We start from the raw sequence: 16,391 nt of genomic DNA, 5'->3' as shown, positions 1-16,391 counted from the left end.
GTGGGGGGAGCTTATTTGAATTGCCTGCATAAAGAAGTTTATTTGAAAGTTTCATATATGGCATGACATTTCACTGCAGTTCACATGAACAACCAACCCACTCAAATTTTTCACCTAAAATTAATGTCTGAGTACTGTGTACAGGTAATGAATTATGTGCTGTAGTTGGGTAGGTTTCCCTCTTGCAATTCCATTTTTTTATACAACTAGTTGTGGAGTCAGCAAAAGAGTTTTTCACAGAAAACATTTCTAGTCACTTGTTTCTCACAGGTTGAATTTGTATATGTAGTTCCTATTAGTAGACRTCAGTGACGTATTTTCATTTCTGTTTAGTTTACTTTGCCATTTAGCATAATTCTGGCTGATATTAAATGACACAACAGAATTCTAATAGTTTCCTTTGCAAACACGAGGAAGAAGAAAGAAAACTATGTTTGAGGAAAACACAACAAATAGAAATCAAAAGCAGGCTAACAACATAAAATGTCTTCAAATACTTTGATGCTGATCCTTGAAGCAGTTTTCCTTGTGGAAACCCTTAAAGAGAAATCACACTGAGCGGTGGTGACATAAAAATCCACCTTGAACAGTTGTGGCCTGTAAAACCTGTTTTTTCTAAGGCTCTGAGCAGCTGAAAGGCCGAAGACAGAATGGATCTTTGGAAGCTGCATCTCCATCTTTACTCACAGGTTACATTCCAGAAACCCACAAAAACATACCAAGTCTATGGGAACCCTTTAGTACAGTTTTTKTCCTAACAACAATAGCTGTCAACTTGCACAAGGGGTAAAATAAGATGTAAAAACTACTTAGATAATTTTGTTTTGTAATTTAAACCATTAAACAGTGCTTTAAACTGATTAATCTGATTGTGTCTTCTGGTTAGTAATTCTTCTTTTTCAATGCTTGCATATGCAGATCTGGTTGCAATCTGTAGATTATTAATAAAGTAAAAAAAACTTTTTCTTAAAAAAGCATCTATGTTTTGACAGTAATGTCTGAAAAAAAACCCTCAACCTTTTAAAAGAGATCAACTCCACCATGTCTTTTTGATAGTTTTAAAGGTAAAGAACCCCTTTAAAATTGTTGACCAAGCCATAATTTATTTAGATTTTGTCCATGGCACTCAACTATAAAGCAAAAGCTCAAATATGTAATCTCTGAGGTAACTCAGTCTGAGAGTAGGATAATTCTACATGTTTATAAACTCAAGGGCCCAGTTGTTAACTATCCCCCATACTTTCTTAGCGTTCATGTTTCAAATCAAAATAGTTAAGAAGGGTATTAACTAATTTTTCTAGCATCATGAAGTTATGTGCCCTAAGATTAAAATAACTGATTGGCATTAGAACAGCACAAAGGTAGGGAAGAACACATCTGAGTAGGAATAGGAATGGAGCACACTGACAGGAAATGATTTAATTACTGGAAATCTGGTGGTTCTGCATTACTCTAATTTTTTCAGTGTTCTGAAACTAATTGAACCTGCAAGAGACCTAAGAACAGCAGTTAAGTTCTTTATCTCATTATTGATGCTGATAATCCTSCTATGTCAGAGGAGGTATCTTGCTCGCTGTGTGCTAAGGAGATTGCACAACTGAAGTAATGTGTAGAACACAGATTTGCAAGCGAGCCACCCATTCTCTGACGAGAAGAAACTGTACATGCTTGTTATAGCGGGTTTTTTTTTTTTCCAGGTAGCTTTTAAGCTGATTTACAGGTCAATAGCTTTTAAAGAGGGCAATGAAATTAAACTAATTTGTCATACAGTCTGCAACTGTACAGAGAAAAGTTCCATTTATTGAGCAAGAATACTCCTTGTTGCCAGCTCATCCACCAACGTATTCGTTAACAGCATCACAAGMAATACACAGTTGTAGGGCAGGGAGCAGGGACGCAAGTTGCGCCTCTCCGGTGCTGAACATTAGCAGTGCCGGGGAAGTAGCTGCTCCCGCAGCGTCACCAAGGCAGCGCGGCGGCACGGCCGGGACGGTGACAGAGCAGGGACTGGCGGCAGCCGCAGCGCTCCCCGGAGCCCCGCCCCGCCCCGCCCGCCCGCAGCCAACCCGCGCCCGCCTCGTCATCTCGCGGCGCCGGCAGCGCGCCCGGCACGTGCGGCGTGTTGTGGCTGTCACCGCCATGGCGGTGCYGGAGCAGCTGCGGGAGCTGAGCCGCCGGGCCTGGGAGCCCGCGCTGGCCCGGGCGCACCGCGCCGCCGTCCTCATGGACGCGGCCTCCGCCGAGGCGCTGCACTGGGCCGGCGGGGCGGGCGAGCTGCTGGCGGCCGGGGCGCTGGCTGTCAGCGCGCTGTCCGCCGACGCGGCGGTGCCGGCTGGGGCGGCCCGCGTCGTGATCGTGGTGAGCGGGACGCTGCGGGGCGGCACGGCGGCCGCGGTGCGCGGCGTGGTGGAGCAGGGCGCCGKGCGGCACTGCGTGCTGGTGTGCGGCGGCGAGGCGGAGGGCGGCGGAGCGGCCGAGCTGGAGGAGACCTTGCGGCGGTGGATGGGCGAGGACAGCTGCCCCGAGGTGGTGCTGCGGGGCCCGCCGCTCCTGGCGCCCGTCTCGGCGGAGCTTTTCTTGCTGCCCGCCCTGGCARCGCTCTTCCCGCCGCTCACCGGCCCCGGCGGCCCCGGCCCCGCAGAGGTGAGCCTTGGTGCGCTGCCCGCCGAGCTGCGGGCGGCCGTGCGGGCCCTGGTGGGAGACCTCGACTTCCTCTTCAGCGCCCTGGGCCTGCGAGAGGAGAGCTTCGCTGTGGGGGCCCTCAGCAGAGTCATCGCGTCTGAGCTGGCAAGCTATGCCCCAGCCAGAAACAGGAGGAGGACAGCCACCCACAAGGCCTCTGTCATCTTTGTGGACAGGACGTTAGACCTTGCTGGTAAGAAATCCACAGCTCCTCTGCGTTCTCGTTTCTAGTGGGCTCATACCCACCCCACTGAGAGGCTATCAGTTGTGGGAGCCCTGATGACCTGCTGGCAAAAATCCGTATTCCGCTTTGTACCATGCTTCTCCCATAGGTACATAGCTCTAGTTCCGGGTCCTGGATTGGATTGCCCTTCAGATCTGGTCTACTAGAATACGCTTGTAAAGTGGTTACCCGGCGGTAATGATAGGTCTCTGGGCTTCTTTTGAAGCCTAGAGAAACATGTCTGGGTTCAAAGCAGTAGTTACCCTAAGTTTGACAGTATCCTGYGCCAGTAGGAAATCTTGGTGTTCCAGCATTCTGCTGGTGATATCCAATGTTCTCCTTTYTGTTTGAAAACAGCTCTTACTATGTGGGATACGTGTACTGTAATCTTTTGTCCCGGTGTCAGTTACTGCGCTTCCTGGATTAAAAGCACGGCAGCTACCACTTCTCTCACGCATCCAGATCATCCTTTACTTGTGTTGTCCAGTTGTTTGGAACAGTACCTTACGGCTGCTTCCATGACCCCAAATGCTGTGCCAATACCCCTAGTGCAAGGTGCATCCTTTCATGCGCAAGTAGCCCAAATGGTTTGGTTAAGTGGTGGTCCCTGGTGGTCAGAGACCCCAAAGTCATCCTTAACCACCTGATGAACTGGTGCTGCTCTCCAAATTAAGAGAAAACTTGGTGTAACTGAGCTGGATACTTTCCAGTTCCTCTAGGTTCATGTTTAACATGCTCCTATATAGAGTAAGCATTRTGCAGTTCCATTCTGTAGGCTAGTGGTTTGAAGAGTAATCATTATATTAACCCACCAGGAGTACAAACAGTTCTTCATCTGGCAGCRCTGGGAGTATGTTTAACACCATGGCAATGATTGTTGTTTGCCCATCCTTGTGTCCCAGTGGGTCATAGAAATGAAGAGTAAAGCAGAAGGCTTTGCTGGAAATCTAAAGTTTTTTTCTMGCATTTCCATTTTGCAACAAACTAGAGACCTTAACTGTGCCTGTGTGCTATCCTGAGGAGTGAAGAAAATGTTTGTATGTTTCAGATTCAGTCTTATGGATTGCTTGAAGTATCCTGTGTATTTACTTGTCACTGTTATCTCTACATCTGTCTGAGCAGATAGACATATCTGTATAATGCTTAGCTATATCTATGTACCTGAAAATGTTTCTGTATGCGTATGTATTTATATAGGAGTGGCTTCATTTGCGGTCCCCATCACACATACCTCCTGCTGGCATACACAGAGTGTAGACCTGGTTCTGTTTGTAATCAGTAATTGAGCTCATACTTTTTTGCCAACACATGTCGTGGAGCAAGTACTTGTACTTGGCACAATGTTGCAGCTCATCTGTTTCTGAATTTTCCTCCATATTTTTTTCCTCCCATAACTTTGCCATTGTGTATCCTTGCACTGCTTTAGGGTTTATAGGTGTCAACAATGTGCTAAAGAGTGGCTATGGGATGTGGGAATTTGTGCTRTGCTGAGATTGGGAAGATGGATCAGAGGAAGACTGCAGGAGAGTGGACATGGATAAGGAGCCTYAAAATGAAATTGTGAGAAGTGTTGGTTTGGGCTGGGAACTGGGCAAAGATTTATACACTCAGACAGTGAGAAGAAATAAAAACAAGAAAAAGAACCAGATGTGGGGTGACAGGGAGACTCTTGTGGCCTGACAAGGAGACTCTTGAGGAGGTATGAAGAGAGATGATTGGTACCAGTTTAAACCTGGTAAAGGATGCGTAAAATCTTGTACTTCAGTAGGAGAAGTTTTTTGGATAGTATCAGGGCTGTAGTGACATAGTGTTGGAAGGAAACATCAACGCCCTTGGAGTAAGGATGAGAWGTTAAGGGATTTGGTTTTTTAAGAGTCTATTCTCAGTATCCATGATTGAGATTAAGATCCTTTCATGAAACCATACTTTTGTTACTAACAAATGTCTCCAGAATTCATTGACAATTTCAGTAAAGTACTCCTTTGCATTGGACATGATRCTGTTGATATCAAGTACCTGTGCAAACTGAAGGAAGAAAAATCCAGTGCATTTCAGAGGTAAAGCTCTGTATACACCTGATTTTAGTGCACTCRACGAGATTTGTTTCATTGGTTTGCTAAAAACTGTACAGTAAAAAATGTGTGACTCCCTCCCCCTCCCCATTTAAATTGTGAAATCGGTTTTAAAGAAAACGGAAATGGCATAATTAAGTTGTACTCAAGAGCTTCATTTTCTTAGGCACATTCAGCTTTTTATACACTTTCTTCCCTGACCCTGCCGCTCTGACTCCCCTTCTTGGCCTTCAGGTGAATGAGTATGTTGAGTTTCATTCAGTCTTACACTTTGTAAAAGCTAAGGCTTCCTATCAGTTTTCAGCTTGGTATTGGCAACTGGGCCARTGGTTCTTTTTTCAAGCTATGATAAGTATTTGCAGCCACCAGTGTAAAAGTAAATGATTTTTGTTTTCAAATGACACCTTGGTGCAGCTGAAACCTTTGAGGTAGACTTTCTCATTGGGAGCTCATTTGAAACAATTTTTTAAGTATTCCCTTTCTAAAGATGCAAAATTTTGGATTTGATTTGTGTTTTGTTGATATCTGAATCTTTCTCAGAGTGTGGGCTGCAGAATTGAGTGTTTCTTATGTGTCCATGAATTATGAGATTACTGTCATATTCCAAGCACTTCCACAACAACCTGAAAGTTCAYGAAGAGTAGATGCTGGGCTGCTTTCTGATTAAGTTAGGCTACTGCTTTGAACAGGGTGACTTTGAATCACAGAATAGAAGAATCACACAGACTTTGACTCTGAATAGAATATCAGAAGGCAAGTATTTTCTAACTTACAGGCCTGGATGGAGTACAGGTTAGATAATTTCTAAAGGAGTTGCAGTAACATGTCTTATTTGTTAGCTAATGTTCCATTCTTATCTAGAACCCTATTGAATACTTTTAATAATTTTTTTTGTGTTCAGCGTTGCTTATGGATGTTGTATTTAATGAATAAAGGGAAAAATGCTGAATTAAGATAATCAATTCTCCTTTTKGACCTGCATGATATAAAAATTAGCTGAGCTCTAACAGGGGGTCTTCTTTTTGTGACCTGTGTTGCCTTTACTGCAGTGGCATGGCTTCAGCTGGGGATGGCATGGATACTGCCTGTCCCTGTAGTGTGGGATCTTAAGGATAATCCAGTTCCCCAGAAGGTGGGTCATGTATTTTTATACCCTTGATGGGGGTGTTGCAGGTTTAGTACTTCATGCTCACTTCTTGAATTCTGATTGTATAAAACTTTGTTACTGATGTCCCRAATCTGTATGCATATTTAGTGATGCTTTTTGCCTACATATTGTTTTAATGTCCACTACTCTGCTTCAGAAAGCAGAATAAATCCTTCCAGCTAGCYGAGTACCCTGATATGTGATACTGGTTAAAAGTCAGAGCTAACTCTGGCACCTTAATTCCTCTTAATTTTTTCTTCCTCTAATATTTGCACCCTTAAATATTTGTGTTGTGGTATCATACTGTAACTCCATGCTCTTCCATATGTTTCTTGGTTACCACCTTGACAGCATTCACAYCTTTTACAAAGTAGTATTTTGCCATTTCCCAGGTTTCCATTTTCATTTGTTAAGCTTGTTGATATCTTTCACATGCTGGTGTTCAGGACAGCTTGACATGTTTCTTTTCCCACTCTTTCAAGCTTTCAGCATTTGGGATTTGGGCTGTCATAAGCACAGGATCTCGTCCACTGATATGTGTAGGTAATTTTGAAATTCAGTACCGTGAGCAAAAGACAGAAAAGAGTGAAAAGCAGGGGGTGCRTGTGCAGTTACTCTGTAGTTTTGAATAATAACCCTTGTACAGGTGTTCTTGAAGTTGGATATTTCAGTGCTGTCAGCAGCAACACTTTAGCATCGTTGCTTTTGTCTGTCAAAATCATAGGAATGTTTCCCAACAGCCAAGGCTGCAAACTTGGGTTTAAATTTGTGTATCACCTCCCTCGCTGCCAGCTAGGCATCATCTTTCCATCAGACCTTTGTGCTGGTTGTAATCTTTTCAGCATTGAGCAGATAAAAAAGGCAGTTAGGTGCTCATCAGTGAAGTGCAGGTACTATTCCCTGATCTATCTGTAAAGTAGGTAAAACAGCAGATGTTAAGAAATCCTGTTAATGAGGTGAAGATATGCCTTGCATACTGTTTTGCTGCACACCAACTTACATTTAAACACTCATGGAAGGAACAGCCCCCAGCAGAAATTAACTGCATTAGTTGGTGGCTAGTGCAGAACTGCTTTCTAAATAAAGCTCCTCATGTTTAGCAACTGACTTTAAAGTCTTCCCTTTGCCCMAGCTCTCATTTTCTTTCTGTGGCATGCAGTTGTTCCTTAAATGTGCGATTTTTTGTTTGGTTTTGGTTTTGTACCAAACAGTAGAGCTARTAGGAGAAAGTAAGAGTAGGAGTACAAGTGGTGTGACGCAGGAGTGGTAATGGGCTTAGGAAAATATTTTCTTGTATGCCTGTCTTTGATGCCTTTCTCAGGGAAGCAGGGGGTATAGTTAGTGAGTTCCTGGCTACTGCTGAAGAATTGGTTGGTTGACTTTGCAAATTGTGCCAGCTACAACTTGTATAAAATGTCACCTATTTCAGTTTGTAACTTCTAACTTAAAGAAAAAGTGAAATTAGAACAGCGTGATGCATAAGAGTTCTTGTATCCTGAAAGCTAGATGTTAGCCTGGCATGAAAACTCCTATTTTGCAGTGGTCAGATAACTTCTTGTTACTTGAATGCTYGATCTGTCTGTGCTTTGGCAGCATTAAAAACTATCACCTGACTTGAACAGTGTTGGTCATGRGAAGCTGCTGAGTAGCCTGTTGACTGTCTTCAGAAGTGGCGAGTAGAGAGGATCAAAACTAGTCCCATGCACCCTTCTGAAGTCACTGCAGTTCAAAAGTGACTCGCTGGTGATTTCCTRTCCTAGTGTTGAGGTTTAACTGTCTTTTCAGCCGTGGTTGATTTATGCAGTTGATCAGGGGTGACAGTGATTTTTAAAATCTTCAGTAGATCTTTTKTGATTGATTTGGTGAGGCAAAAGCCAGTAGCACCTCTGGACCAGTAGAAACATCCAAGAAGTAACAGTTATGGGAAAGAGACTGAGGTGGCACTACCTATTCATGGAAGCAGCTTGAGTACTCTTATTCTTCTCCCTGCCAAGATGAAAAGAAGGATGTTAATAATTAGTATGGGTTTATTTGCATTCAAGGCATTTCTAGTTTAGTCAAATATCTTGTCTAACTAAATGTTTCTTACAAGCAGCAAGTGTGGAGAGTACATAGGGGAGGAGTATCAGAAGATCACCGTCCATTTTCCCAACTTTGTGAGGGTTGCAATGTGCCTTACGTGTGACTGATCTAGTAAGAAGAATGTAGGGATTTTGGAGAACAAAATAGCTTAGGGAATCGCAAAGACAACCCAGCTCATTCTATCTGTGCTTCACTGGTCTAACTCTAGCTGGGAATAGTAGAAAAGAAGATTGCTGTCCTTTTGTAATTGTTGCAGTCTTTGGTGAAACAAATAGGTAGCAAACCAGCTGAATGGTCAGGTGTCCACACTGCAGTAYAACCCCGTGCTGGACACAAGTGCCTTCTTTGCTTACTGTGGATAAAGACATTGCTAGCATAGAGTTTGACTTCCCTTTCTTCTTCCTTCTTTGTCCTTGCTTCTCTTTTCAACTTCTGCAAAACAGAATAGTGGATAAACCCTGGAAAAACATGATTTACATCCTGGATACCTGGTTGCTGTAGAATCGCTAAGGACAGTCTTCTGCTTATCCAAGAGCACTTAATAATCYGCCCTCAGCAATGTTCTTGATGTAAGGGCCTTGTTTGGATTTATGGAGCAYATGAAGCTAATTCAGCTGTTGAAACAGAGCTTCTCTGTCTTTGGAAATGATGAAAAGATAATAGCAGATATCCACACAGACTTGGATGGAGTGGGACCATAGCCTGACAGAACCTTTTCCTGCCACTCAGTGGTGCTTTGAAAGTTCCTGTTTTTCTGTGATTAAAGCCAGGAGAGCAATAATAAGCTCAAYACTGCTGTCCAGCCCTGTGTTGATGGTTGAACCATAGCTTCAGTGGCAGAATACAAATACCTTCAACTTGTTCCTGACCTAAAGGCAATAGGGTTTCTGCTCCCTCTCTATTGACTTTTTATCTGTAGTATATGTCATGTTTTTCTGCTTTGACTTGGCTCACAGCCCTAATATTTTCTAAGTTGGATGTAGAGCCTATATTGAGAGTTCATGAATGGAAAGAAAAGCATGTGTGTTTGAAATCAAGAAAATAGAAGAAAACATGCCAGCTGGAGTTCACAGTTTCTCTTGGAATACAGTCAAATTGACATTTTATGCTCTGTGACTTGGATTGGTTTAGTTATTTCATGTTTGTTTCACCTGATCTGCCCTCAGTTCATATATAAGTGATCATCCTGATGGTGGCATGCCATTGGTAATTGTTTATTTTCATATTAGGCTGGTCTAATGGGTAGCTTTGGGTAGCTGTTTATGCAACTTGTATGCAGTCCTTTTAAGCACACCCTTACTAGTTKAGATAGGAAAGCATAGTGTGCATGTGAGTGTATATGTAAATATTTGCCTGGTTTTTTTAATAACCATTGCAAATATTATTTAACAACTGCCRTAGGCAAAGAAAAATGTTTTTCATGTGTAAGTGTAAAATCAGTGAATATTTCACAGCTGCAAAACTATGTCTAATTTGTGCTTCTTAAATTAAACTTCCTGAAATGTTGTGCTTTTAACTTCACACATTCTRTAAATTAATTTTATTTTTGTAGCAAAATGTTTTTTAAAAGCTAAGTGTGGTCTTGATGTTATTAGAACTAGTATCCTTCTTCCCAAAACGTGTGGTTATTATTTTCTTACAATTCCTTGTGTTCATTTGTTTTTCTAGTTATGCACCTGATAGTTTTTGCATCTTTTTTTTCCTTTTTCCTCAGGAGCAGTTGGTCATCATGGGGACAATCTTGCAGAGAAGATTCTTTCTGTGCTTCCCAAACTTCCTGGCCACAAGACTGATGTGATGGTTAACATGGTGGAACTTACAGCACTGCAGGCTACAGATGGAGCTTGCAGTATTATAGCACCTGGCTGCTTAGCACAACCAAAGTAAACATTCTTTTCTTCCTTTTTTTTTTTTTTTTTTTTTTTTTTTTTTTTTTTTTTTTTTAGATGTTAAATATGTTTGTTAGCTCTCTGTGAAAAAATGAACTGTGAACAAGACTTTTAAAAAACAAAAGAAAACAGTCAAGCTTACAACAATACTCCATCTGGTCGTAATTCTGCTGGAATGTAATAGTCTRTATGTGTGCATTAAGTGAGCAAGCCAAGTAAGACTTCCAAAAGTAGGASAATCTCAAGACCTTTTGCATTTGGGTTGTTTAAATTGCTGTAGATTRCTGTAGCAGAAATAAGTACAGGTTAAACACCAAGAATTCTCCTTGTGACATTTCTTTTTCTGCCTAAGTAACAGGTCATGCAAACAGGTAAGTCTTAATTGTGACATCCTTTTCCCATAAGCCTCTTTATAAAGGTAGCTGCATGCTRAATTTTTGTTAGAGTCCCTGTTAATTTAAGGTTTTATCCCTGTTTTGAAACACAGTACCTGTGGAGAAGGATAAGGTGGCACAAATCTATATATACAGACAGTTTTATGAGGGCCTGAGTTTTGCTTGAACAAGAACAACTTAAAAGCAGTAACTTCAGACAATGGTACTTAGCTATGTATATTGTGTAGCTAAGATTTTASAAGCAAGATTTTACAGATTTGATGTTTCACTTTCTAAATTTAGTTGTCTAAACCAAAACTTTCCTGCAGCTTCTGTTACAATGCAAAAAGAAAACATACCAGGTGCCAGTTTCACTCCACAAAACAAAAATTTCTCAGCAGTGCACTAGAAAATTACTGCAGTGCAAAGGAGATTAAAAGTTCTTTCTCTTTTACTGTAATGATCTCCTCATATATTAGAAAGTGTTTTTTTGAGATGGGCTATCTACTAGTTTCTATCTTTTTGACTTGTTTTGTGATTTCACACCTGCACTATATCCTTCTTCTTCCCTTCCCCCCAACAAAGATTTCACAGATTTCCGTGGTTGCCAACACATGGTCTTTATCTTCTGAGAGCCTCCAGATCCTTTGTCACCTTACATCTCCTGCATGTGCTATAACTAGTTTCTAGGTTTAGGGTCCAGTTTCTAGGTTTAGCATTGCATAYCTCTCTTCTTCCATAGAAGTTAGAAAGGAAACATTTCCTCCTAGAGGTGGACTCAGTTGCAACTTGCTGCCAGGGTGACTAGCTTTAATGTAATTTCTGATTTTCTTGTCACTGTCTGCTTTCCAGCTGATTCCTGAAGAAAAAGTGAGATGTCCTTAAAGATCTGCCTACACATCAAAATGAAGAGGTTGTTGTCCATGATAGAACTCTGTGGTAGCTGTTTGTGCTAACTTTGAGCAGCTACCATAAATAAGTTAATTCTGGCAGTGCAGACTAGGAAAAAGGTTGCTATTTACTGCTCTGAGATTGTTGTCTTGTGCTAACACTCCATTGTTTCTCACATTATTGACACTGAGGAGACTAAAGGTAGTACTGGTATGTCTTCCCATGGTTAAATTATGACTTCAGTCATGTATTCATGCTTTCAGGAACAGTGGACAGAGTTTTACCATGTTCTAAGGTGGCTAGTAGTATATATATACATCAAGATTTGTTTGCCTATTTGCTGGCTGATGGGAAGGTGCCCTCTGTTAACAATAGTTAGTCTTAAAGTATTTTGCAAATTCTCATGTGGACACAGCTGGTTAAAGAACAGCAGGATTTGGCTACAAGAATCAARTGTGGCAAAGTTGTATGACAGCCGCTGATACCTGGTACCAAAGCAGTGGTGCCATTAACACAACACCCTGTAGCAGCTTCTGCAAAATACCCTCCCTCTGCAAAGTCATGGTACAGAATTTGTTACAATGGAAATTTTTAGGAACAGATTAGGCAAATATTTTAAACAGTCTTAATCTTGCCTTGTAGCAGAACAAAKGGACTACATGACTTCTGAAAAATCTCTCTTGTGATCTGTTCTCAACTGAAGAAGAGTTGTGGGCCTTAGAAGAGTCTCCAAACTCCAAAGAATGTGACACTGTGATGTTCAACCTGTCTTTCACTTCTTTTCAACTGTATAATGATCAGGAATAGTTTCAGGTTTAAAATAGGCAATTCCAAACCAGCTTAAGACAGTTAATGAAGAGTGCTTGAAACCATAACAGTGGCTGAATGTGTGGCTGAAGTTGTGATACCCATTCCATTCAACAGGACTATTCTCAGTGTTGGATTATAAATGCCAACATTAATCATCTTTACTAGTGTAAATCGTTGTTTTTCTGAAGCACTGAAATGTATTAAAAATTCCCACCAGTATGTTTCTGTGTTAATTCCTTAAAAAAATCCTTAGGATGCTCTCAATTCCTCATCAACTTGGTTGTTRCCCTTGGTAGCTGGCTCAGAAGTTTTCTTGTAATTAAAAACTTAAGTCTTCATTTGYATTTGGTGCTGCATTTGTAAATGATGCACGACAAAGAGTGTTCCTCTGCTTGTAAATTTTCTCTTTGCTCTGATGAGTGAAGGTGCCAGCACTTACCCCAGAGACAGGACCAGTGACTTCAGTTACACCCATGTGTGGGGGCTCTTTCATATGAAATTTTGTGATCAAACTGTGGCATTTTAGACTCACATATTCAGAATATCTTTTAAATGTTTTCATTCTTTTCTGTCAAGTAATACTTGAGCATGCTGTAGTGAGGAGAGAGAGTGTCTGGTCCTTGCATGCAGCTTGCTATATTTAACTTCTCTTATGGAATGCCATTCCAGCAGAAACATCTGGGCTCAGTTACAGAGTTAGCAAACAGAATTAATGAATAATTTATGGTTGGTGTGGTGAAATAAAGCAGAKTTCTTTTCTCAAATCTAGGGAAATAATGGGCTTCTTTAAAGATTTAGATGAAAATGTAAATGCCATATGCTGCTTGAGTTACTGTACTTTGAAGGTGTTCTCTTTATGAGGAAGGGAATTGCTTTTAAAAAAACCCCAAACAGGGAATTGCTGTTCCAGTGTGGATGATAGTAGAGTTATGCTCTTTGAAAATTGTATCACAATATTTTKTTCATTTTTATATACAGATGGATGTACATAACAGAAGAGAAGCAGTTCATAGTTATTTAGCTAAAGAAATCCACTCTTGATCAGAACTGCTTTTTTTCTGATTCAGAAAAGCAGTAGCCACCCTGTCCTTTCAAACAAAGGATGCATAATAGAAGTGAAACTGTAGTGAAAATTTAGTGGTAGGGCTGATTTGAAAAAATTGATTTCAGTTCTCTTGCTGATCTGTGTATTTTGATAACCCATACAGTGTTTTTGGGGGAATTCATCCAAATTTCAGCTTCTGATTTTAAGGATACACGTAGTGGCTCCTGGGTGTTCTTTTTTGGATGAACATCAAACTCTGTGTGTTTAGAGCAATCCATCCTGTATATTTGATAACATTTGACCACATTGTTTCTCAAAGCACCCATCTTGTGTTTTAATATTTTTTTAGCATGTTGAAGCATCTTGTTGTCAGTAATTAGTTTTATCTTTATGGAGGTTTATCTTTTCCACTCTTGCAAACTGGGAGCTGAGGTGCATGAAGTCCTCATGGCTSTCTAAACCCCAAATGAGAGTTCAGATGCTGAATCCTCATCACAGCCTGGGGTATATGAGAAAAAGTAAAGATTCACCTGACATTGTGGGCAACCAAAGGAATATTTATGTTTGCTGTTTTTTCAATCTGCTTTTTCATTATTCAGGAATACTTTTGATGTGTTCCCATATTTTGCTGAATAAGTTGAATGTGTAATTTGCTTATGCACATTTCAAGAACTTGCTGAATAGTGATTTCTTGGCTGTTTTTTTCACTCTTACTTCTTTTCTCCAATGTTTGAAGTTTGCAGGCTTAGAATTAATTGTGATGTTAAAATTTTTAAAAGTCCAAATTTTTAATTTAAAGTATGTATGTATACAATATACAAAGAACCATTGGATTCTTTCAGAAAGCATTTTTCCATGAAGATGAAAAACTTTAATGTAATACAGTTCATRTTTGGGCTACTATGCCTAAAGCAATTCAATAAGCAATATAGCTGAGCTGTCTGGGCACTTTTGACAGAGCAGATGGAGCCACTAAATCATCTCTATTTATATTGGGGGAGAAATAACAAGTGGAGAATGAGGTGACCATGTTGATGGGTGTGATGCAGAAAGCATTGTTACGCAGGTCAAATGTTTGAATCCTTCAAAAGTATTTCTTTAGGTCTTTGTATGAGGAGTAGAAAGGTAGGTGTGTTGGGGGAGTGGGTTAAAAATTAGGACATTTCTGGAGATGGAATGATAAAATTCCAATGTCTCGTGYTAATGGCAGTTGAAAATACATACTTATCCCAATCCTTCATAGTTCTGAGGTTGTTACTTACATTTTGGTCTGCTGAGTTCTTTTTACGAATGCTGCCWTTGGATGGAGAAGAAAGACCCACTCCAGCTGCATCTTTGCATTTGGGTGTGATGTGATGATTCAGTGCTCCTCTGGTACTGGTGATGCTTGAACAACCCTGAATGGAAAGGAAGGCCATGAAGTGAGGGGACTTGTGCTCCAGTCCTGTTCTGTTGTCAGTTTGCAGTGTGATCTCTGGCAGGTCATTTAATTTCTTTCTGTGTCTGATAGCTCTTGTAGTCCTTGTCCAATGAACTTGTTTTCTAAACAAGTAAACCAGSGAGTTTCTTGGGATACAAGGTTGCAGACTGAAGGCAGAAAAGTCCTAGGGATTCTGATCTTTGGGGGTGCAAGAAGCAGTGCAAATGAATAYAAGGAGAGTTAAGGTGTCCAGGATCTCCATTTGTGCTTTCTTTCGTACTGTGTCCTTCCCACTCCTTCTAACAGTGCTTTGTTACCCTGGGGAGGGAAACAGTTTTGAGTTGTATTCCCCTGGCCCCGTTTCCTGGGAACTGATGAAACAGTTCCTGGGATCTCTGTGTAACACACACTGCAGTATTTGAACAATCACATGTATGATGCGAATTTCAAAGCAAAGATTTTTGTGTGTGTGTATGACAAAGAAAAAGGCAACAGAAATTAAAACTGAAGAGGAGAATAAAGTCTCTCTTTAATCTGGGAAACAGACTGTTTCTGAATTGTTGATTTTATTCTCTTGGAGGTTTTTTTTTTTTTAACCAGGGAAAACGCATCTGAAAGATATTGCTTTTTTTTTCGTTTTTTTTAAACATGAGGGTTCTTGGATATTTTTGGTATTTTCAATCTTTTAAAAAATATTTCCTTTACATCAGCTGTAGATATTAATTAGGAAAAAGCCCACAACTTTTTTTGCATRAATAAGATTTTAAAAGCTTATAATAAGAAGGTAATTTTGGACAGTGTTATTCTGGAAAGAGCTGGAAATTTATGGCATAAATTAGAGTAATTTTCCTTTCTGGAATGTTAATATTAAAAAGGAAACATTACTATTGGAGTAAGAAAATCCAGATGTCCTGACTATATTGCTTCATATCCACCGAGTCTTGCAGAGGAGGAAGGGTAACCCAAAACAAAGGATGGCAAGGCTCTTTCAGACAGGGAGAGAGACAGCTTCGTGCTAAAAACTGCTTTTGGATGTGCCCCGGTATGTTGGTGGTGGTTCAGCAGCAGCGGGGTGCTCCCTGCCTGTTTCAGCTTCTGGGTGTTTCTCCAGCGTTTCTGCTGCTGGACACTTCCCCCTGGTGGAAGCTGCGCGCTCCTGTTCTCCCGGGACCGGCCTCGTGGCTCTGCTGCGGTGCTCTGCTGAACTCTGCTTCTAAAGATCATTTTAAACCTAAATTCAATGCCCCCAGGACAGAAAAAAAGCAAAACCGACCCGAAAAAAAACCCCACCCATGGTACAGCTGTTTCCTATCTGCCTTTCTGAACAAGGCAGCACTTTTGGGTAGAGGAGGAGGTTTTAACTGCAGAATATATGAAAAGCAGCCATCACATTGCATTAAATAAAACTGTGAAAACTTTCTTTCACCAGTGACCAGTGAAATTGCAGCCCAGCCTTGTGCTTCTAAGACATATTTCAAGGGGATGAATTGTGCTTTAGAGGGTTTTAATGTCAATCCTTTTGCCTTTCAGCAGTCCACCATCTCTCCCTCCCCCGGCCATGCTCCTGGACTGGCAGCCTTCCTGATCACCACTTTATTGTACTCATGCAGGCTTAGAGCACAGTCCTGAATCGAGACCTATTCAGAGTTTCCTTGTTTGAAATTTCTCAAGGCATCTTATTGGAAATAAGAGCCCTGGCTGCATCAGCTTCTGGGGTTTGTCAGTCAAAACAAGCTTTCCAGGAGACTTTCTGTTC

The 16,391-nt window shown here is 41.0% G+C and overlaps 1 protein-coding gene across 1 annotated transcript in view; it reads left to right on the top strand.

Moving 5' to 3' along the window:
• The first annotated feature begins 2,112 nt into the window (after positions 1 to 2,112).
• SCFD2 (sec1 family domain containing 2) overlaps positions 2,113 to 16,391 on the top strand; it is a 190,339-nt gene continuing 176,060 nt past the window's right edge. Inside the window, exons 1-2 of the mRNA XM_057366796.1 lie at positions 2,113 to 2,875; positions 9,921 to 10,089. Of these exons, the coding sequence (XP_057222779.1) occupies positions 2,140 to 2,875; positions 9,921 to 10,089 (905 nt within the window). The 5' untranslated portion in view covers positions 2,113 to 2,139. The remainder of the gene's footprint in view (positions 2,876 to 9,920; positions 10,090 to 16,391) is intronic.

The sequence above is a fragment of the Malurus melanocephalus genome, unplaced genomic scaffold (genome assembly GCF_030028575.1).
Source record: "Malurus melanocephalus ecotype Western Australia unplaced genomic scaffold, MMel_1.1 scaffold_71, whole genome shotgun sequence".
NCBI classification, from domain to species: Eukaryota; Metazoa; Chordata; class Aves; order Passeriformes; family Maluridae; genus Malurus; species Malurus melanocephalus.
This window is presented reverse-complemented; position numbering and strand designations above follow the sequence as displayed.